General features: G+C 40.9%; 1 protein-coding gene across 2 annotated transcripts in view; it reads left to right on the forward strand.

Moving 5' to 3' along the window:
* rab10 (RAB10, member RAS oncogene family) overlaps window positions 1-24,113 on the forward strand; it is a 50,249-nt gene that overhangs the window by 20,847 nt on the left and 5,289 nt on the right. Inside the window, exons 2-4 of one of the 2 annotated variants that reach the window (XM_048531695.2) lie at window positions 10,434-10,494; window positions 14,865-15,003; window positions 19,726-19,815. In XM_048531695.2, the coding sequence (XP_048387652.1) occupies window positions 10,434-10,494; window positions 14,865-15,003; window positions 19,726-19,815 (290 nt within the window). The remainder of the gene's footprint in view (window positions 1-10,433; window positions 10,495-14,864; window positions 15,004-19,725; window positions 19,816-24,113) is intronic. The other variant, XM_048531696.2, reaches the window with a different exon arrangement.

The following is a 24,113-nucleotide window of genomic DNA, read 5'->3' on the forward strand; positions in this document are numbered from 1 at the left end:
CGAGGATGTTGTCAGGATTGGAGGGTTTGAGCTGTAGAGAGACTGAATAGGCCCGGGTTATCATCCCTGGAGTGTCAGAAGCTGAGGAGTGACCTTGTAGAAGTTTATAAAGTCATGAGGGGCATGGATAGAGTAAACAAACGAGGTCTTTTCCCTGGGATGGAAGGGCGTTATCCAAAACCAGAGGGCATAGGTTTATGGTGAGAGGGGAAGATATAAAAGGGCCTAAGGGGTATTTTTTTTTAAATGTAGAGGGGTGGTGCTTGTATGGAATGAGCTACCAGAGGAAGTGGTGGAGCCTGGTGCACTTACAACAATTAAAAGTCATCTGAATGGGTATATGATTAGAAAGGGTCAAGAGGGATATGGGCCAAATGCTGGCAAATGGGACTAGATTTATCTGGGATATCTGGTGGGCATGGACAAGTTGGACCAAAGGGTCTATTTCTATGCTGTACAGCTCTATGACCGTATGACCCTGGCACATTCATCTGGGCGCCTGGATTACTAATTTTGTTACCTGTATTCCACAAAATGTCAGGGGCTGATGTTGTTGAAAATGGTCATTGTTTGGGACTTGTCTAGACAAAATGCCTTTAGTACTGCTACTTCTCCAGAAGTGCCAAATTGAATTTGAATTCATGTTTTTGAACTAATTTTCATTGGGGGTAATTACCTTGAAGGACTTCACTAATATTCCCAAATACCAATTTTGTCCTGTTACTGAAACAATGATAACTTCCGTTTTTACTCCCAAAATGTAGGGCATTTACATTTGAATTCATCAGGGCACCACAGTGGTTGACACTGCTGCCTCACAGAACTGGAGACCCAGGTTTGATTCCAGTTTTGTGTGACTAACTGTGGACTTTGCACGTTCTTCGTGTATTTGTGTCTTGGTGCTCCCATAGTTCAAAGATGTGTGCAGGTCAGGTGGATTAGCCATAGTTAATGCAGGGTTACAAGGATAGGGTGAAGTAGTGGTTCTGGGTGGGATGCTGTTCATATTGTCAGTACAGATGCCATGATCTGAATGGCCTGTGTCTGTAATGTAGGGATTTTGATTCTTAAATGCACAAGCCAGATTGCTGTTGGCATAAGTGATCTGTTTGCTTTTCTGCTGAAATAGTAATAGAAAATTGGTTTCTTTTAATTTCATTCCATTAACATCTCATTAAAATAACGTGATTCACCTTTTCCAAAAAGATTTCATGTTTGTGTTCTCCGGTGCATGGGTGGCAGTGGCTTGTCAGCATTTATTGCGTATCCTAGTTCCCCTCGAAGGTGGTGGTGAATCGGCTTCTTTATTTGCTGCAATCCATGACAAAGGAACATTAATAAGTAATTTGTCATTTTATCCTAATTTCTAAGCCCTGCTCTGCAATCCTTACTTTTTATTTTCACAAAATTATTTCTAAATATGCAAAGCATAATTTAATTTGACTATTTGAGTGAGCCAACCATTCTCAATCTTTTTTTGTAAGAACATATTTTTGAATTAATTTTCATGTGGAATGACTACTATAAAAGGGATTCCACTAACATTCTCCAGATACCAATTTTTATCCGATCACGGAAACACTGATAACTTTGATATTTCTTTTATTCCCAATAATGAAGTACACTTGCTTTCGGTTGTGTTGAAGTTAACCTGCATCTGAGCATCAAGAATGTGATTACATTGTCAATGTTGACCATGTGGAAAAGATTAGGCAGTTTGGCAGCAAGAAAGTAGAATACATATACTACATACAATTCATTGTTACCAGTCATGCTAACATTTTGAGTATGCCATTATGCACATGTTCAAATATCATCATTACTACCTATTTGGCCCAGATTACCCAATGATGCTGTTCAATAGTTTCATAAGTTAATTGATTGTTTTTTTTGGACCTGATCATCGACATCTTGAAGAGTAGGCTGAATGCTGTCTGAGATAACACTGTGTCAAGCTGGATGAACAGAGCGTGCCAAGCAGCATTAGAAGAGCATCAGCAGTTCCTACTACCTCCTGAATGCTGTCTGAAACCTTTTTAAGGCAACTGGCTGCAGTCTACTTAAACCTTGGCAACCAAGCTCTCCAATTACAAATTATACCAGATATTATAGTCCAGCTAGTCTACAGCAAAGGTTTCAGAAATGCAGTCTACAATTTTGTATTAGGTTTTGAGCAATTTACAGCAATAACTGAACTAGTTTTCAAACAATAGCTGATTCTATGGAGTAAGGAGTGAGTGAGTGTGTTTTCTGAGAAACACAACCATGAGTAAATAGTAACAGTTTGGCCCCTTAGCGCCTGCTCTGCCATTCAGTAGGATTGTGACTGATCCATCATTCCTCGTGACCATTTTGGATCCCTTTCCTTACAACTTTTGATTCCCAGGCTGATCAAGAATCTAGCTATCTCAGCTTTAGATATACACGAGGACTTTGCACCCATAGCTGTACATGACAAGGAATTCTGAAGATGCTGAACCATCTGAGAGAGGAAATTCCTCCTCATCTAGCCTTAAATTGGCACACCTTTATTCTGAGACTATGCCCTCTGGTCCTAGCTCCTCCCCTCTGCATTTACCCTGTCAAACTAAGAATACTATATGCTTCAATGAGATCACCTTTCTTTCATCTAAACGCCAGTAAGTCCCAAACTGTTCAGCCTTAGCTCTTAAGCCTTGGCCTTCCTGCATTGAGAAATGATCCATTTATAGAGCAAGGACATTTTGCTTGACCCTTAGGTCACTTACCTAGATAATCAATGGAAAAATTGAAGGAACATTGCGTATTTAATGTCATAACTTGTGATACTTAGACATTAAATATTTGAAAATGTTGAGAGTAAAAACCCAAATTTCTTGATCAGTCCCTGGCGATTGAGAGTACCTTCTTCCACTTTGGCTTGATTGGTTCTAAGACGACTGCAAAGTTCAATGTGTAAACTAGATATTCTGCCAGGTATACGGCAGGTGGTGCTTAAAAGGATTGAGTTGCTGGATGTCTAAAACCTCCATTTTCACCCCTGTATGTTCTGTTCATTCCCTTCGTTTTATTCCTTCCCAAATGAGCTTTTTTCCAAGTAGAATCAGTCAGTCATATTTTATCACATCTGTATTTTGGGGGTGAGAGTGCCCCAATTGATGGACGTTAATTTCAATGGAAGAAACATTTGTGTGTAAAACCTCTGAACAGTTGTTTTACCTTAACATCACCTGAGAGCGAAACACTTTTTAGTACTAAAGTACTATGTACTATTCTGTTAGGTTGCTTCTGTTCTCCTGCATTTCTATTGCTGGCCAGCTCAGCAGAGAAACAAGTTGAGAATTTGAGCTGTTGTTTGAGTTGATTACTTTTTTTGAGAAATTTGGTGGAACTGTGGCCCAACTTGTGAATTTCCCATTCTCATTAATTACCAAATTGCACTAGTATAAAGGCCTGCGCTGGCAGCTAAGACTTTTAGACTGGCACCTGCAACTTTGGCATATGCCTTTCAACACTGCTAAATTTTGTTGCAGTTATCCAATGAATGAATCAGACTTCAATCCATAGTGTTTTTTGTACTTGGCGTTCAAAATCTCAAGTAATTCTGCTCAAGGTACTTAACGACCAAAGTTGTTGCAAGAGTGTTTTGGTCTGATTGCTTTACAGAATCTGAATCTAAATTCAGTTTTAATTTTTTTGCTGACGTCAACACTTAGTGAAACATGGTCATTTCAATTTCAGGAACCCAGTGTATAGAGAAAAACACATGTAATTTTTCAGAAGGATTCAGGAGAATCTAAAGGGATTCTACAAATACATTAAGGATAAAAGAGTAAGTAGAGAGAGAATAGGACGCCTTGAAGATCAGCAAGGCTGCTTAAGTGGGGAGCTGGAGGAGATGGGGGAGATACTAAACACATATTTTGCATCAGTTTACTGTGGAGAAGGCTATGGAAAATAGAGAATGTGGGGAAATAAGTAGCAACATCTTAAAAATTGTCAATGTTACAGAGGTGGTGGTGTTGCTGGATGCCTTAGAATGCATATAGATGGATAAATCCCTGGAGAATTCTCTAGAACTCTGTGGGAAGCTGGAGAAGTGATTGCTGAGCCCATTGCTGAGATATTTGTATCATCGAGAGCCACAGGTAAGGTGCTGGAAGATTGGAGGTTGGCTAATGTGCTGTCACTTCTTAAGAAAGGAGTTAAGGAAAAGCCGGGGAACTATAGACCAGTTAGCCTGGTCTCTAGTGGGCAAGTTGAAAGGCAGGATTTACATGTTAATAAAATGTGAGGCTGGATGAACACAGCAGGCCAAGCAGCATCTCAGGAGCACAAAAGCTGACGTTTCGGGATGAAGGGTCTAGGCCCGAAACGTCAGCTTTTGTGCTCCTGAGATGCTGCTTGGCCTGCTGTGTTCATCCAGCCTCACATTTTATTATCTTGGAATCTCCAGCATCTGCAGTTCCCATTATCTCTGATAGGATTTACATGTATTTGGCAAGGCACGGCCTGATTAGGGATAGTCAACATGGCTTAGTGCTTGAGGAAAATTGTCTCGCTAACTTGACTGAGTTTTTTGGAGAAGTAATGAAGAGGACTGGTGAGGGCAGAGTGGTGGATGTGATCTGTGGGGACTCCGGTAAGGCATTCAACAAGGTTCTTCATGATAGATGGGTGAGCAAGGTTAGATCATGTGGAATATAGGGAGAACTAGCCATTTGGACACAGAACAGGCTCAAAGTTAAAAAGCAGAGGATGATGGTGGAGGATTGCTTTTCAAACAAGAAGCCTGTGATCATCAGTGTGCCATGAGGATCAGTGCCAGGACCGCTGCTTTTTGTCATTTACGTAAATGATTTGGATGTGAACGTAGGAAGTACGGTTAATAAGTTTGGAGATGTAGTGGACAGCAAAGAAGGTTACCTCCAGTGAAAATATCAATATCTGGGTGGCATTGGCACAGTGGTGTTATCTCTCTTGCCTCCTTTCTCCCCCCCCCCGTCTTCAATATAACTACCACCTTTCCATAGTTACTATCAGTCTTGAAGAATGTTTTGTGACCAATGTTTATTCTAAGATAGTAAGAACTGCTGATATTGAGTCTGAGATAACACAGTGTAGAGCTGGAGGAACACATCAAAGGGGCAGAAAAGCTGACGTTTCAGGTTGGGACCAGTCCCAACCTGAAACGTCAGCTCTCATGCTGCCTGGCCCTCGATGTTAATTCTGCTTTCTTTTGAAGGTGCTGCCAGACTTGCTGAGTTTGTCCAGCAATTTCTTTTGTTTCAGATTTCTAGTATCCACCGTTTTCCGTTTTACTTTAGTGTTGATTCTGCTTATTTTCTTAATGCCATATTACTACTTCCCGAAAGAATTCAACCAGTTCCCAATGACCGTTTTTAATAGACGTGTTGCGTTTGTGATTTTCCAATCTGCTGGGAATTTTATAAGATTAGAACCAACATATGTTATCGCTGCAGCTGCTTTCAAGACACTTGGATATGGACGTTAATCCATTATTTTCCCTGTTATTTCTTTTTTTTTTATATTGATTGTTTAAACTTTTTCCCCTCAACTTTCTATTATTATTCTTATTATTAGATTTAGATTAGATTCCCTCAGTGTGGAAACAGGCCCTTCAGCTCAACAAGTCCACACCGCCCCTTGAAGCATCCCACCCTGACCCATACCCCTATAACCCACACACTCCTGAACACTATGGGCAATTTAGCATGGCCGATCCACCTAGCCTGCGCATCTTCGGACCCAGAGCACCCGGAGGAAACCCACTCAGACACGGGGAGAACGTGCAAACTCCATACAGACAGTTGCCCGAGGCTGGAATCGAACCTGGGTCCCTGGCGCTGTAAGGCTGCAGTGCTAACCACTGTGCCACCCGGGATGCTTTTTGTGTTTTGCAGTTTGAAGGCAGATAAGTGCTGTAGCTTCCTGTTTCCCATTATTAATTCTGCATCTCTCCCTGGAAGGGGGAACACTTACTTTGTTATTCTTTTGTTTTATGCTTAGAGCAGCACGAGGCCACAGCTGGAGTACTGTGTATTGTTTTGGTCTTAGAATTTAAGAAGGAATATATAGACATTGGATGCACTTCACAAGAGATTCATTAAGCTGATTCCTTAGATGAAGCGTTGATTTGAGAAGACTGACTAAATAATTTACAGCTCAATTTATTGGAGCTAAGATGAATGAAGGGAGTTGAAACATCCAAGGTAGATGTTGAAAAGACGTTTCCACTCGTAGATGAATCTCAAATTGGTGAACATAGTTACAGAAATGGTGGCTGTCATTTAAAACCAAGATGCCAAGGGAATTTCTTCTGAGGGTCGTGAATGCCTTGAATTCTGTACCCCACAGATCTGGGGAGGTTAGATCGCAAGAAGTATTTAAAGAGGGAGTAGATTGATTTTTGAATTGAGGAGCTGAGGGCCATGAGTTGTTGGCATGCAAGAGGAATTGAGGCCAGGACAGAGATGGTAGGAACTGCCAATGCTTTAGTCTGAGATAACAAGGTGTGGAGCTAGAAGAACACAGGTCATGCAGCATCAGAGGAGCAGGAAAGCTGACATTTGAGATCTGGACCCATCTTCAGAAATGGTGGAGGGGTGGGGGCTGGGGCACATTAGCCGTAGAATGACATGGCTCATTTGAGGAGCTGATTGGCCTACTCCTATTTCTTATGTTGTATTTTTTGTCTTTTTTCTCTTTTTATCCAAATCTAATTTTAATTTATCTCTATTTGTTTAGTTATCCTTTTTGGTTTTCAGATCTTTTTCAGTCTTTAGGCCCAAAGAAATTTGGAGGGACAGGTAGTGTTGAGGTAGGGAGGCTATAGAAGGACTTGAACTGGCTAGGAGAGTGAGCAAAGTGGCAGAAAGAATACGGTGTGGGAAGGTGTAAGGATATATGCTTTGGTAGGAAGAATAGAGGTGTAGACTATTTTCCAAATGGAGAAAGGCTCCGGAAATCTGAAGCACCAAAGGACTTAAGAGAAACCAGAACTAGGACTGTTGAGGTAAATATACAGATTCATTTGGCATCATGGGGAGGCAATGGCCCAGTGGTATTTTTGCTGTACTGTTAATCCAGAAACCCAGGTCTTGTTTTGGGGAGGAGGGTAAGTACCACAATGATGCCACCCGAAGGTTTCAGGAACAGCAATTCATATTCCGCTTGGGAACCCTGCAGCCCAATGGTATCAATGTGGATTTCACAAGCTTCAAAATCTCCCCTTCCTCCACTGCAGCCCAATATTAGCCCAGTTCTTCCCCTCCCCCCAGTGCATCACAAAACCAGCCCAGCTCGTCCCCTTCCCCCCACTACATCCCAAAACCAGCCAAGCCTGTCTCCGCTTCCCTAACCTGTTGTTCTTCTCACTCATCCCTTCCTCCCAACTCAAGCCGCAATTCCATTTCCTACCTACCACCTCATCCCGCCTCCTTGACCTGTCTGTCTTCCCTGGACTGACCTATCCCCTCCCTACCTCCTCACCTATACTCTCTCTACCTATCTTTTGTTTTCTCTCCATCTTCGGTCCGCCTTCCCCTCTCTCCCTGTTTATTCCAGTTCCTTCTCCCCATCCCCCCTCTCTGAAGGGTCTAGGCCCAAAACGTCAGCTTTTGTGCTCCTGAGATGCTGCTTGGCCTGCTGTGTTCATCCAGCTCCACACTTTGTTATCTTGTTTTGGGGACCCAGGTTCAAATCTCAACAAAGCAGGTGGTGGAATTTGAATTCAGTAACAGTCTGGAATTACAGTTGACTATTGTCGATTGTTGGAAAAACTCATCTGGTTCACTCATTCTTTTAGGGAAGGAAACTGCCATCCTTGCCTGGTCTGGATGACATGTGATATCAGATCCACAGTAATATGGTAGTATGCAGAGCTGGGCTGAGAAATGACAGATGGAGTTCAACCTGGATAAATGTGAAGTGATGCATTTTGGAAGGTCGAACTTAAATGCTGAATATAGGATTAAAGGCAGGATTCTCGGCACTGTGGAGGAACAGCGGGATCTTGGTGTTCAAGTGCATAGCTCCCTCAAAGTTGCCGCCCAAGTGGATAAGGTTGTTAAGAAAGCATATGGTGTTTTGGGTTTCATTAACAGGGGGATCGAGTTTAAGAGCCGCGAGGTTTTGCTGCAGCTCTACAACACTGGTGAGACCACACTTGGAATATTGTTTCCAGTTCTGGTCACTATTATAGGAAAGATGTGGAGGCTTTGGAGAGGGTGCGAAGAAGGTTTACCAGGATGCTGCCTGGACTGGAGGGCTTGTCTTACGAGGAGAGGTTGACTGAGTTCGGACTTTTCTCTCTGGAGAGAAGGAGGGAGAGAGGTGACCTGATCGAGGTGTACAAGGTAATGAGAGGCATGGATAGAGTCAATAGCCAGAGACATTTCCCCAGGGCAGGACTGACTGCCACGAGGGGTCATAGTTTTAAGGTGTTAGGAGGAAGGTATAGAGGAGACATCAGAAGGAGGTTCTTCACCCAGAGAGTTGTGAGTGCATGGAATGGTTTACCAGTGGAAGTCGTGGAAGCGGAGTCATTAGTGGCATTTAAGCCACTGCTGGACATGCACATGGACGGCAGTGAATTGAGGGGAATGTAGGTTAGGTTATTTTATTTTTGGATTAGGATTATTCCACGGCACAAGATCGTGGGCCGAAGGTCCTGTACTGTGCTGTACTTTACTATGTTCTATGTAAAACAGGATTGTAAGAACAATTTTACAGATACAGAACAGCGTGGTGGGGGTCACATTAGAGTGACATGAACCCAAGGTCATGATTGAAGCCATTTTCATTGGGTACAGAACTGGGCTATCTGTTTCTGCACGGCAGTGTGGGGGTGTTCTGTATCTTGAAAGCTGCCTTGGAGGATGCTTACCCAAAGATTGGAAGCTTAGGAAGCTGAATGTCCTTGACCGCTGAAGTGTTCCCGACTTTGTCCACCCTATTCCAACACTTGCATCTCCACAACATAAGTAGATAGAGAGTAATTCATAATTAGAGCACTGTTTTGATTTCAGACTTCTATTCTTTTTGTATGGGTTGAACACAAATGATTTCTTACTGTAACAAATATACCACTAAGTTACATTCACAACCAGTGCTGAAGTAATTGGTGGACTGAACCATTCTGTCTTCCTTTTAAAAGGAAGATGCTGCCAACAGTAAAATTTGCATAGATTTCATATTTTTAGTATTTCCTGATAGATGGACCAGGACCACGTGGCAAATTAGTTGTTGATCTTAAGGAATTTTCTGTAATTCCTCTTTATTAGCTGCAAAATTATTCAATCATCTGAATATTTTCTTTGAGGGAAGGTACTTTTAGCTTTCGTTAATAGAGGGATTTAGTTCAAAAGCTGTGAAGTTATGCTCCAGCTATACAAAAGCCTGATTTGGCCACATCTGGAGTATTGTGTCCAGTTCTGGTTACCTCATTACAGGAAAGATGTGAATGCGTTCGAAAAGGTGCAGAGGAGATTTAGCAGGATGTTGCCTGGAATGGATGGAAGATCTTACAAGGAAAGAAAGGTTGAGAGAGCTAGGGCTTTTCTCTTTAGAACGACAAAGGATGAGAGGTGACTTGATAGAGGTGTACAAAATGATCAGAGGTACAGATAGAGTAGACAACCAGAGTTGGCCTCATTAGGGGCATTTAAACAGCTATTAGATAGGCATCTGGATGATAGCATAAGGTAGCGGTGGAGGTTAGAGAGACCTTAGGTTGAGGGTTAAAGTTCGGTGCAACATGGTAGGCCAAAGGGCCTGTACTGTACTGTTCTATGTACCCAAAATTGAGATGAGGGAGTGTTTGCATTGTAATAGCTTACTGTGTTCTGCAAGTGATGTGAAATATTTGGATGACGTTGCATTTTTTAAAAGCCCCGATTTTTGGATAATTTTCAAGTTATGTTATATTGCGTAGACAAAGGCCAAATTCATAACCTCATTAAGAATTATTTCTAACTATACCTGTAGGCCTATGGCTGGGGGTTGGGGGGGGGGGGGGGGGGGGGGGGGGTGGTGGGGGGTGGCGGCGGGGGAGAGGGAATTCTTAGTCGTCATGTGCTTCTGTGTTCATTGATTTTTATTTGCAGTTTTAAGATTATCAGCTTTGTCTTTTCTGTTTGCAGCCTATAGCTCTAATTGAGAACTTGTTTTCTAAAGTAAATAATGGCATGTTATTTATGAAATGTAAGTTTTTAAATCAAAATTTTGTATGTTTTTTAAAATGAGAAATAGTGAAGATATTAAATAGAATAGTTATAATTTTCCTGTTTTAGCAATTTGGAATCCATTTTGCAGTCAAACCCAGCAGATAGAACTAAGTTGAGTATAAACTGTTCGTCAGTCTGAATCCTAATTAATTTAAAACTCCATGAATTTTTCAAGTATTTTTAAAATTGTTGCCTTTACAATTACAGGAATTGATTTTAAAATCAAAACAGTGGAACTACAGGGAAAGAAGATCAAATTGCAGATATGGTAAGTGGTGAACTTTTATGAATTGCCGATCAAGGAAAGGTATTTTTGTGGCTTGATACATGTAATGGTAAAAAAGGAGAAAACAGTAGGTGACCACTCTATTGGTTTATAAACAGAAGTTGCTTGGAAAAACTCAGCAGGTCTGGCAGCATCTATGAAGAAAAATGAGTGTCAACATTTTGGGTCCGGGGGCCTGTAGTCAGAACCCTATAAACTCCGTTGGTTTAGTTTTCTGAAAAATACAATACATTTGAAAACTCACTTAATTTTAAGTGATGTTCAGAAGATTATTGCAATCTTTTAATATACTCCAGATTTTTCTAAACAGATGAATGCAATTATAACTATTATACCACAAACTCGATTTGACACTGCAATTTTGGAACTCCCCCTCTGTGACTTCACTTCCTCCTCCCTGCTGATTTATAGAGTACTTTTACCTCTTATGTTTTCAAGCATTGTTCTCATTCTGTTAATCAGTTTCCCAACTATGTCAGTATTTAAGGTCTGTTATTATAGTGCTCAATCAAATTTGATAGTAATATTCATTATGTACAATTCTCTCGTACACAAATTGGTCATTAGGAGGCATGGTGGCTCAATGGTTAGCACTGCTGTCTCTCAGCAACCGGGACCCGGGTTCAGTTCCACCTTTGGGTGACCATCTGTGTGGAGTCTGCACATTCTCCCTGTGTCTGCGTGAGTTTCCTTTGCATGCTCCGCTTTCCTCGCATAACCCAGAGATGTGCATTTGAGGTGGATTGGCCATGCTAAATTGCCCGTAGTGTTCAGGGATGTGTAGGTTAGGTGGCTTAAGGAGGAATGAATCTGTGGGATGCTATGAGGGCCAATGTGCACTTGATGAGCCGAAGACCTGTTTCCACACTCTAAGGATTCTGTGATTCTATAGTCTTTGGTGATTATGCTTTGTGCAAGTCTCCTCTAAATCTCCCACATATACTTTGTATTCCTTGCTCCCTGAGAACACATCCAGCTTCCTCTTGAGTAATAATCAGATCACTCCCTTTTTCTGCTAAGAGCCCCGGTAACATTAAAGCTCTATAAGCCCCCCAATAATGGGTGGGAAATTGCAAAGCAAATTTGTAAGGAGATCATTGATATCTGGAGGAATGATAAAATGTAATGAGAGGATTTTAACTTTCCGAGCATGCGTAGGACTGCCATATTGTTAACTGCTTGGATGGAGAGAAATTTAAATGTGTAAAAGCAAGTTTTCTTATTCAGTATGTGAATGAACCTACCAGAGAAGGAGCAAAACTTAACTTTCTCTTGGAGATTAAGGCAGGGCAAGTGATTGAGATGTCACTGAGGGAGCACTTTGGATCCAGTGATCATAATTCTATTAGTTTTAAAAATAGAAAAGTGGTAAGGGGAAAAACTAGAGAGGTATAGATCAGTCAGTCTGTCATTAGTTGTGGGTAAATTGTTGGAGGGGATTCTGAGGGACAGGATATTGGAAAGGTAAGGTCTGGTTAGGGATAGTCAGCGTGGCTTTGTGCGTGGGAAATTGGGCCTCCCTAACTTGCTTGATTTTGTTTTTGTTTGAAGAGGTGACAAAAAAGATTGGACTCCAATCCCTGTACACTTGCATTCCCCGTACACTTGCATTCCCAATGCAGATGGTCTAAAAGCTCTTCGCTTCTTTCTTGCCCACAGGTCCAACCAGTCCCCTTCCATTGGCACCCTCATCTGCTTAACTGAACTTGTCCTGACCCTTAACTTCTCCTTTAACTCCTTCCACTTCGTACAGACTATGGGGGTGACCATGGGAACCTGCATGGGCCCAAGCTATGCCTGCCACTTCGTAGGATAAGTGGAACAGTCCCTCTTCCGTAGCTACACTGGCACTATCCCCCACCTCCTCTTCTGCTACATTGATGACTGCCTTCTCCCACCTATCTGGTCGTCCCACTTCACTGATCAGTCCCCCACTGCTCCTTATCCTGCACTCGCCTATTACCATCCCATCTACCTTTCCCCAGCCCTACCCCTCCTCTCACTAGTTATTTCGGAGCTCCCTTCCCCCTCCCCATTTCTGAAGAAGGACCCGACCGGAAACGTCAACTTTCTTGCTCCTTTGCCTGCCCTTCTGTGTTCCTCCAGCTTCACACTGTGTTGAAGGCAGAGCAGTGGGTGTTGTTCAAATGGTCAACAAGGTGTGTGACCATGTTCAGCACAATAGACTAATTAGCAAAGTTAGATCACATGGAATCCAGGGAGGGCTAGCCATTTGAATACAAAATTGGCTTGAAGTTAGGAAACCGGATGATGGTGGAGGATTGGTTTTTGGACTGGAGGCCTGTGACCATCAGTTAGCCACAAAGATTTGTGCTGATTGCATTGTTTTTTGTCATTTTTTTTTGTCAAGGAGCAAGGTTTTAACACAAAGGGTGTTGCATATGTGGAATTAGCTGCCAGAGGGACTTGTGGAGGATAGTACAGTTACAACATTTAAAAGGCATCTGGATGTGTACATGAATAGGAAGGGTTTGGAGGGAGATGGGCCAAATGCTGGCAAATAAGGCTAGATTAATTTAGGATATTTGGTTAGCATGGATGAGTTGGACTGAAGAGTCTGTTTCTGCACTATACAACTCTTTATGACTACTTCCACACAATGTACAGTTAAGTGTGACTTTTTGAAACATTTATCTTTTTAGAAATTGAGTGACTAATATTTTGGCTGTGCAGTTTTCAACCTGACTTCTTTTGGATCAGTTATCTAATTTGTTTGTGGAGTATAAACAAATAACAATTTTAATTAACTCCTTGGTCTATCTCAGTGATATTTATTCATTATTCATCGTATTCGTTTTATTTTTGGTGAATATTATAGAATTTTTCCTTTCCTGTTGTACTTGTTCGTTTATCAGTTCTAGTAAACCATAAACACTAATATCCAAATAATATAAGAACTAGGAGCAGGAGTAGGCCATCTGGCCCCTCGATCCTGCCCTGCTATTTAATAAGATCGTGGCTGATCTTTTTGAGATTCAGCTGCACTTACCTGCCCACTCATGATGACCGTTAATTCCTATACTGTTCAAAACTTTATCTAACCTTGCCTTAAAAATATTCAGCAAGGTAGCTTCAACCGTTTCACTGGGCAGGAAATTCCACAGATTCGCAACCCTTTGGGTGAAGAAGTTCCTCCCGACCTCAGTCCTACATCTGCTTCCCTTTATTTTGAGGCGATGCCTTCTAGTCCTAGTTTCACCTGCTGGCGGAAACAACTTCCCTGCCTCCACCTTATCTATTCCCTTCATAATCTTGTGTTTCTGTAAGATCTCCCCTCATTCTTCTGAATTCCAATGAGTATAATCCCAGTCTACTCAGTCTCACCTCATAATCCAACCCCCTCAACTCTGGAATCAACCGAGTGAATCTCCTCTGCACCCCCTCCAGTGCTAGTATATCTCTTCTTAAGTAAGGAGACCAAAACTGCACACGGTACTTCTGGCCTCATTAGGACCCTATACAGCTGCAGCATAGCCTCCCTGTTTTTAAACTCCATCCCTCGAGCGATGGCAGACAAAATTCCATTTGCCTTTTTAATTACCTGCAGTCCTACTTTTAGTGATTTCATGTACAAGGATACCTAAGTCCCTCTACACAGCAGCAAGCTGCAATTTTTCACCATTTAAAACATCGTCGATTTTCCTGTTTTATTCCTACCAAAATGGATGACCTGGTTAAACTGCTCAGGATTGCCCCTTCGCTTCATAAATAAACAGTTGTAATAATTTTTAATGTGTATTTGGTACATATGTATATGGAAGTTCAATTGTATGCTATAAAAAAGGAAACAGAAGGTCAGAAATGTCATAACATGCAATAACAAATGTCTTTTCGTTCAGTATTAAAATGCCAATATAGTGTCACATTTTGTAAATGCACTCGTTGGCATTTGCAAAGTAATAAAATAATTGCATCAGTTTTGTAATTTAGGAATCTGGATTAGTGTTTTTTAGTACTGTGCTGCTCCAGTCTACTGTCCGTACTTGGTCAAACATTGCTGTCAATGGATAATTGTGCCACCGTTTCATGTATGACATTTGCCATGTAAACTTGAGCAATTTGCTTGGGGACCAGGCCCCTTTTCCTGACGTGGTTAAATGTTTGGCTGAGCTACTGACTCAAGGAATTTTAGCTTAGACTTTAATTGCAACTACATGACTTTAAAGTACAGGCAAAAGTTAGACTTATTTCAAAATGTTATAGTTTTAAGCCAGTGTTGATGTGATCCTTTTAATTTTCTAAAAGATACGTTATCGTGGGTTACATTGAGTAAATGTGCATGCAGTTTTCTTTTTAAAAAGGTCTGATAGTTGATTTTACCCATTTTGAAGGGACACAGCAGGACAGGAACGATTTCACACCATCACCACTTCCTACTATAGGGGAGCAATGGGAATCATGCTAGTCTATGACATCACAAATGCTAAAAGCTTTGAAAACATCAGTAAATGGCTGAGGAACATAGATGAGGTAAGACTACTGTTGTAATTTTATTACAAATATTATTTTGTGAAGGAGGTTCTTTTGTCATGGGTGGTTTTGTGTGCGGAGTTATTTTAAGGTTTGAGAGTTTCTGCAATGTTTTGAATTTGTCATACAAAGTTGATTTCGTGATTGAGTTGTTGCTAGCTCCACAAACTAATTCATGTGCTTACATAATTGGCGCATTCCAACATAGCCAATACAACTTTAACCAATAATAAAAACTCCAGAGGCCATATTGAAGTAATGGATATAAAAACAAAGTCGTGGTTTGGTTATGTTTGCAGTTTAATTTACCACTATCAGCACCATTTTTTAGGAAGGATAATAGAGTTTGGAAGCTTGACACCATTTTAGGTGCAAATAATAAATTTCCAAAATGCACAAATTTAAAGAGGCAGCTGGAAAATGTAATTTGTTTACATAAATTTAGTTCCACCTCAGCAAATATGTTTCAGCTGCTGTGATACCTCCACAGCCTTAAAGGTGCTATAAAAATCCAAATTGCCAAAGCAGTTGTTTGAACTAATTGGTACTAAATCATAATTTGCTCAACAGATTTTCGTATTTCAGGGATGCATTCTGGTAGAAACTTGAGAACTTGATAAAGCACTCGCCCCATTCAGGACTAAGCATTTCTTAAGCATCTTTTGTGATAATTCTAACAATGATTTTAGTTTATTGGCAACGCCTGACAGAGGTTTGGTCCGAAATGTTGACTTACCTGGTCCTCGGATACTGTCTTTTGCAGCTTCTAACCTATAGATTCTGGTTTCAAGAATCTGCAGTCCTTATTGTCTCAAATCATCCTTCTGTTCTGCTTACATTTCCACTTATCATGGCTTAATACAAGCAAAAGCTACTGTAATAATGTTTTGTGCCTTATTTAAGGTTCTAAGTGTGGGCAATTCTCTTATGTATGATGCCTGTTCTTTGTCACTTGCTATTTGTATATGACTGCCTAATGCTATGTTAATTAAGTTGTACTTCCAAAATTAGCAATTAAAACCCATGGTTTCTCTGGCTTTTGACACATTCAAGAAGTATAAGATTGGGTATCTCAATTAGTTTGTTAATTGCTTATAAATGTGCAGCACAGACGCTTAGGGTTTTAAATTAACCTTCACAATATGCTGTCAAGTAGGTGTTGAAACGTTAATATCGTGCACCATGCAATTTTTATTGACTCTTCTGGAAACAAAATTGCTTTACCTCAGTATTTAGGGTCAAATCATTAATGAAATCAAACTTGGGAATTTGATTTTTGTGGGTGGTTTTGGAAATGTTTTGTAATTCCATCCATCTGCATTTTTCTTAAAGTATGATTTGCCTCAGATGTTCATAAACCTGCAACAAATTACAATAAGCCAAATGTTTCTGGTCATTTCCTGGTATTTCTGCCCCCCCAAAAAGAGTGCAGGGTTATAAACAATGGCAACCTGGAGTGCCCCAACGTCCTGAAAAACAGATAATCTTGGGTCAGTTTCCAGGACATGATTAGAATGTGTTCCATAAAGGAAACAGTTGAGTCGATGCATAATCGCACTTCATGCTGCTTTGGTTGTATCCCCCGATGACAAATTAATTACAGATTAAGAATATTTTCTCTATAATTTATTGAGAAACTGATCTTTATTCTGCTTTCTCAACCTCTCTCAGCATCCAGATATTTAAAACATTTTCATTTTTTTGCCTCAGCTGCAGTGACTTACTGAGGGGAGGCGATGGCCTAGTGGTATCATCGCCGGACTGTTAATCCGGAGACCCAAATGTTCTGGGGACTCTGGTTCGAATCCTGCCATGGCAGATAGTGGAGTTTGAATACAATAAGAATCTGGAATTAAGAATCTAATGGTGACCATGAATCCATTGTCGTTTGTCAAGAAAAACTCATCCGTTTCATTAATAGGATTAAAGGCAGGATTCTCGGCACTGTGGAGGAACAGCGGGATCTTGGTGTTCAAGTGCGTAGCTCCCTCAAAGTTGACACCCAGATGGATAAGGTTAAGAAAGCATATGGTGTTTTGGGTTTCATTAACAGGGGGATCGAGTTTAAGAGCCGCGAGGTTATGCTGCAGCTCTACAAAACCCTGGTGAGACCACACTTGGAATATTGTGTCCAGTTCTGGTCGCCCTATTATAGGAAAGATGTGGAGGCTTTGGAGAGGGTGCAAAGGAGGTTTACCAGGTTGCTGCCTGGACCGGAGGGCTTGTCTTACGAGGACAGGTTGACTGAGCTCGGACTCTTCTCTCAGGACAGAAGGAGGAAGAGAGGTGACCTGATCGAGGTGTACAAGGTAATGAGAGGCATTGATAGAGTCGATAGCCAGAGACTTTTCCCAGGGCAGGATTGACTACCATGAGGGGTCATAGTTTTAAGGTGTTAGGACGGTATAGAGGAGACGTCAGAAGGAGGTTCTTCACCCAGAGAGTTGTGAGTGCATGGAATGGTTTACCAGTGGTAGTCGTGGAAGCGGAGTCATTAGTGACATTTAAGCGACTGCTGGACATGCACATGGACAGCAGTGAATTGAGGGGAATGTAGGTTAGGTTATTTTAGTTTTGGATTAGGATTATTCCACGGCACGACATTGTGGGCCGAAGGGCCTGTACTGTGCTGTACTGTTCTACGTTTGATGTCCTGTAGTGAAGGAAACTGCCATTATTACCTAGCCTGGCCTACATGTGACTCCAGACCCACAGCAATGTGGTTGACTCTGAACTGCCCTCTTGGCAACAAATGCTACCTAGCCAGCGACTCCCTCATCCCGTGAATGAATAACAAAGAAAAAAGAAGCAACTCTTGACCATATTCGCTTATCGTGCTTGTGGTTCCAAAATTTGATGTTTGTGTCCTTTCACACCACAAGTTATTTTGATTGTATTCAAGATCAGTAGCTTGCTTGGCTGTTTGTGGGAAAAATTGTAGAATTTGAATGAAATATTAGCATGTTAGGAAGAATGGAATTGGTAAAGTTAACAACAGAAGATTACAGAGTGCAGAGCTGGAGGAACACAGCAGGCCAGACAAGAATAAAGAGCAGTTTCTCAATAAATTATAGGTAAAATATTCTTAATCTGTAGCTAATTTGTCATCGGGGCGATACGACCAAAGCAGCATAAAGTGCGATTATGTATCAACTCACCTGTTTCCTTTATGGAACATAATTTAACCTTGTCCTGGAAACTGATCCAAGATTATCTGTTTTTCAGGATGTCAGGGCACTCCAGGTTGCCATTGTTTATAACCCTGCACTCTTCTTGGGGACAGAAATACCAGGAAATGACCGGAACCAGGAGCAGGAAAACTGGCATTTCAGGTTGGGACCCTTCTGACCCGAAATGTCAGCTTTCCTGCTCCTCTGCTGCCTGGCCTGCTGTGTTCCTCCAGCTCCATACTGTGTTATCTCAGACTCCAACATTGGTAGTTCTTATCTCTAACAGAGGGTTGCAAAGGTTTTAAACTTCTGATCAAAAATGGTGCGATAGCAGGAAAGGAACTGAATTCCAGAAATATGGGTGACTACACTTGGCAAAAGGACGTAGAGTGAACTCAAATTCAGCGGGAGTTGCTAGGTGCAGTGAACTGTTCTTGATGCTCTCTAATCGCTGGACTTGTATGTATCACAAAGAAGGATGGCAGTTGTTGGAGACTGATCTTCTTAACTGGAGGGCATGATTGCAGGGTAGTTCAGTAGCGCCGTAAAGGATTGACCATTTTTAACTTTGTCAGTATATTTTCATTAGTCAGATGGGCAGAAGTGTTCTGTTCTGTTGGCAGCTGTACAGACAAGAGTATTGAAACTAGAGCTCATAAGTGGCAAGTAACAACCATGTCACACAGGTGCCGTGTTAGCTATCTCGAGGATTGAGTTTGGAGAGGTGGAGTAATTTCTTTCCTGGTTTTAGTCCTCCATTGGCCGTTAACAAAACTTGAATTACGAAAAGGGCAGTGATATTGTCAGTTATACAGATATGAAGCTGTGTTTGGTTTCGTATCAGGGAAAAAAAAATTGCCAAGTTTATTTAACCAATAAACCATTCTAACAAGACAGATAAGTTAGATATAGGAAGGATGTTCCATGGGGTTAGTTTAAAGAATAAACCTTTTAGGACTGAGGTGTGGAGAAATTTCTTCATCCAGATGGTGACGAGCCTATGGAATTCTCTACTACAGAAAGTGGTTGAGACCAAATCATTGTGGTTTCAAGGAGGAGGTTGATTTAACTCTTATGGCTTGAAGCATCAAGGGATCTGAAGGGAGAACAGGATGAGAGTATTGAGCTCGAAGATCAACTGTTTTGAGGCGTTCAGTGGCCTACTCCTATCTTCTGTTTCTGTGTGAATAAGAATTAGTTTATGACAAATGTACTCAAGCAGAGATGCAAAGATTGTTTACAAAAGGTTCGTTGTGCGAATGGATCCAAGTACCATTTTGAAAACTAACGCATGCAAGCAAATGGGATTAATTCAGTTTAGGAAACCTGGTTGACATGGGCGAGTTGGACCAAAGGGTGTATTTCCATACTGTACGATTCAGTGACTGTAGTTGCTTTGTTTCATTTGTTGTTCTGATCGAGAAGAAAGTGGTAATTTAAAATCTCTTCTAGCAACACTAACAGTTCTTTTCCACATGGGGTTTTGGGAATTTGGAAGCATAACAGGGATGGTTCAATAATCGTAAACTGACAACCAAAACCTATTTTTCAGCATGCAAATGAAGATGTAGAGAGGATGTTGCTAGGCAACAAATGTGATATGGAAGACAAGCGAGTGGTGCAGAAATCAAAAGGAGAGCAGGTAATTGCTTGTGCAGGCTTTTGTTTTAAAATATTAATGATTATTGTGTTCTCAATGGACTTTTGCAACAACCATTCCTTGATAAAAGGGAGAATGGCAAGACCTGAGGGCTGCAGACAGATCTCCAGAATCTAACATGGTCAAATCCAGTGTCATCTGCTTCTGAGATAATAGGAACTGCAGATGCTGGAGAATCCAAGATAATAAAATGTGAGGCTGGATGAACACAGCAGGCCAAGCGGCATCTCAGGAGCACAAAAGCTGACGTTTCGGGCCTAGACCCTTCATCAGACCCTTCATCTGATGAAGGGTCTAGGCCCGAAACGTCAGCTTTTGTGCTCCTGAGATGCTGCTTGGCCTGCTGTGTTCATCCAGCCTCACATTATCATCTGCTTCTGTATTTCTTTGTGGAATGTTGGTTTTGGTTCTGTATTAACACTTTCTTTTGACTAGGAAGGTTGTGTCATGACCTCCTTCATAGACTTAATACTACTTAATGGAGTCTGATACTTCATTGCCATTCTGAGAAAATGGTGCTCTGAGGTTCTGTACTTTCAATGAAGTGTTAATTCAAGGCCCCATTTCACCCCTTAGCCAGGCACAAAAGATGTATGACACTTGTAAAAAAAAATGGAGACAGTGTCCTAGCTAAAGTTTAATTGCTTAAGTAACAGAACCTAAAGTACCTTTTTTTTAGTGTTGCTGTTTCTCAGAACTTTGAGTATGCACATTGTTTACTGTTTCCCTACAAGGCAACAATAGCTGTACTTTCATCATTCTTTTCAGTTGCTCATCTTGCATTGAAACCATGAGCCCTTTGGGACCTTAAACCCGTGACCCTTGACTTTACCTAAGATCAAACTGTAAGTGTTTCTGATTGAGGAGAATGCTTGACATGTCTTGGTGCATGTATAGTCAGTGGGCATATAAGGTTGTAGACATGCTAGCCAAGCCAATGGATTTGCTTGCAAGTATTTTGTCACCCTGCTCAGTGATATTATCAGTGCACCTCCGGTGAAGCGTCTCTGTTCTGTCCCGCTTGTTATTTATATGCCTTGGTTTTTTGGGGTGTTTGGTGTCACTTTTGGGTGACAAAATGTTTGCAACCAAACGTATCAGCTCGGCGAGCAAGTCTACAACCTCGTCTACAACCTCATCCACAACCCGAACCACAAATCTCCGACTTTAAAGTAGGCAAATATTAGGAAGAATGGTGTTATGGGATTCTACTATTTGCTGTGTTCTCTTCAGTTTGAAGTTTTTGTTTTTGAATCAATGATAAAATAAGTAATGCTTTATATTTGACACATGATTACTTCCTTTCTTTGTAATGCATCTCAGACTTGCCTCTAGTTGAGAGTAGTATTTAATAACTGTGTACATTTGCTCTAAAACTGTCGTTTTTCAACCTTGTGATGGATAGTACGTGAGACATCCCAGAATGATTCCATTTTTCAAGAATTTTCATCTGAAAATACCTATCCTTCATTTCGATTTATTGTCACCTGAAAGTGATACCAAACACCCCAAAAAACCAAGGCATATAAATAACAAGCAGAACAGAACAGAGACGCTTCACCGGAGGTGCACTGATAATGTTACTGAGCAGGGTGACAAAATATTTGCAAGCAAATCCATTGGCTTGGCGAGCGTGTCTACAACCTTATATGCCCACTGATTTATACATGCACCAAGTACAGTAAAAAGTTATGTTTCGTATGCAGTGCAGGCAGACCATAACATACGAAGAACATAGGGTGAATGAACCGAGTGAAGTATACCATGTTATGTCTGCAAAGAGGTGCACCAAAAGCAAGATCAGAGTTAGGTTTTAATTTTGAGAGGTCCAATCAGAAGAATAATAAGAACAAGGAAGAAGCTGTTCTTGAATGCCAGTAAATGCTAAATCTTTAATGCTTCTAAAGAAGCACTCTGTGGTTGGATCTCTCTTCCTCTTCAGTTGATTTTCCCTGATATTTATGAAGTCATTCGGTATAGATCAAATGTTGTCTTCAATTACTTCAATTTCGAAGTAATTACTTTTCAAACCTTTTTTTTGTTCTCGTGATTTTAAGTAGCTGCAAGTTGTTACTTTAAAATTTATACCATTTCAAAGATTTCAGTGCAGGCAGCCCAAATGAATTGTGCTTTTTAAATTTCCTTTCCTTTCCACCCCTCATTGTGTGCTGATATTTTTTTCCCCTTCAATCTCTCTGATTTTAAGTTTTCTTATGCTTCTTATGTTTATGCTTAATTTACGGTGTCCAGTCCAAATAGGGCCTTTATGACCTTTTGCAGCCCTTATGTTTCTTCCCAGCCCATGTTTTTGTTCATGCATTTTGGATGTTATTCTATATTTTCTTCTGGCGATTTCATCATCTTATCTCCCTTTCCCAAGTCAAGCTGTAAGGGATCATGTATGCAGAGCACATAAGCATTGATGAGCCCAGCAAGTGTTGTCAGGGAACTAAACCTGGCTTCAATTTCGTGTGTTTTTTGGTGGTATAACAATACTGCTTTCAATCAGTATTCTGGATGAAGCTTTGTTTTATTTTAATTCATAATCCAGCAATGCACTCTGCAGTTACTGCCTTTATATAGTCAATTTGGCTGCAGCGGTACCCATTGGGCATATGAAACCTATATCCTTTTCAGGATCTTGTAATTTGCCAGTTACCTCCTCAATATTACAAGTACAGAGTTTGAATTTTTGTCTTTATTTTGCAGAGTTAAACCAAGGTACCTTCTGTCATCTCTAGCAAATTTCAAAATAGCATATTTAGATGTTTTAAGACCAAGGGAACCATTGTTACTGTGCTGGCCAATATTTATTTCTTAACCATAATTTTTATACAATCTGCTGTCTCGTTGCTGTTGGTCAAGTTGTACCGTATGCAAGTTGGTTGCTGTGTTTTCTGCGTTGGAACAAATGATCATACTTAAGTTACTCCATTAGTTATAAAAACTGTTGGCCCTAAAACACACTATGTAAATATTCTCACAAAACTATTAGCAATGGTATTAATTTCAGGATTCTGTTCATTTTGCTTGCTCTGTTACAGAGGAGTGGGATGGATGCTTTATTTGTTAATATTACTTTGTTTAAAAAACAAGTGTGAGACATTTTGTTTTACTTTTGCTGCCTCACCTGTCTACCTGTGCTGGCATGAAGCTAATAAAAACTCAGTGGATGGGTTGCTTTTATGCCAATGGCATCAACTATCTGAAAGAAGAGGAAGTAGGTTGTTGGACGCCAGTCAACTTTGTCCCAGGACACTGCTGCAGGTGTTTGTCTGGATAGTGTCCTAGTCCCAGTCATTGTCAGCTGCAAGTATCAATGACCTTTCCTCTATCACAAGATCAGAAGTGAGGATGCTGATTACACCATGTTCAACATGCCACATGTCACTTTAACATGTGCTGCAAGACCTGGACAGCTGTTATGCAATTAATCTAAGAGACCCTTGTAATATCTTAGGGACTTGGTTTTGAATCCTGTCCTGGTAGATGGTGAAAATTGAATTTAATGAAAAATGAACCTGAAATTAAGAGTCTAACAACGACCATGAATCCATTGTAATAAAATGTGAGGCTGGATGAACACAGCAGGCCAAGCAGCATCTCAGGAGCACAAAAGCTGACGTTTCGGGCCTGGACCCTTCATCTGATGAAGGGTCCAGGCCCGAAACGTCAGCTTTTGTGCTCCTGAGATGCTGCTTGGCCTGCTGTGTTCATCCAGCCTCACATTTTATTATCTTGGAATTCTCCAGCATCTGCAGTTCCCATTATCTCTGATACCATGAATCCATCGATTATTGGAAAGTCCACCTGGTTCACTAATGTCTTTTAGGGAGGGGAAACTAGCATCCCTACCTGGTCTAGCTTACATGTGACTCCAGACCCTTTGTAATGTGACTCTTAAACTGCCCTCTGGGTAATTCAGGATGAGCAATAAATGCTGGCCTCGCCAGCGACATCCTGTTCCCATGAATGAATTCAATTTTCATACTAGCTGTGGTAGTTCATGGACGTGTATTGCTTCACTTTGACCCATGGATACTGTGTGGTACTATTCAGCATATATATAATAGATTTATATCTCACCTGTGCGTTCTTTTTGGCCTAAGGCTTATGAGCTTGCTTACTTGGGACAGAAAGAGAAATCTGGAAATTGAAATGGGGTTATGGTAATAGAATGACTAAAATTATGTTCCAAATATGTTCATTGGAATAGTAACCAGCCAGCGCTGTCCATCATACTATTTTAATGAAATTACAGGGCCAACACTCAGACCAGT

Source organism: Stegostoma tigrinum, chromosome 4 (genome assembly GCF_030684315.1).
Source record: "Stegostoma tigrinum isolate sSteTig4 chromosome 4, sSteTig4.hap1, whole genome shotgun sequence".
Classification (NCBI taxonomy): Eukaryota; Metazoa; Chordata; class Chondrichthyes; order Orectolobiformes; family Stegostomatidae; genus Stegostoma; species Stegostoma tigrinum.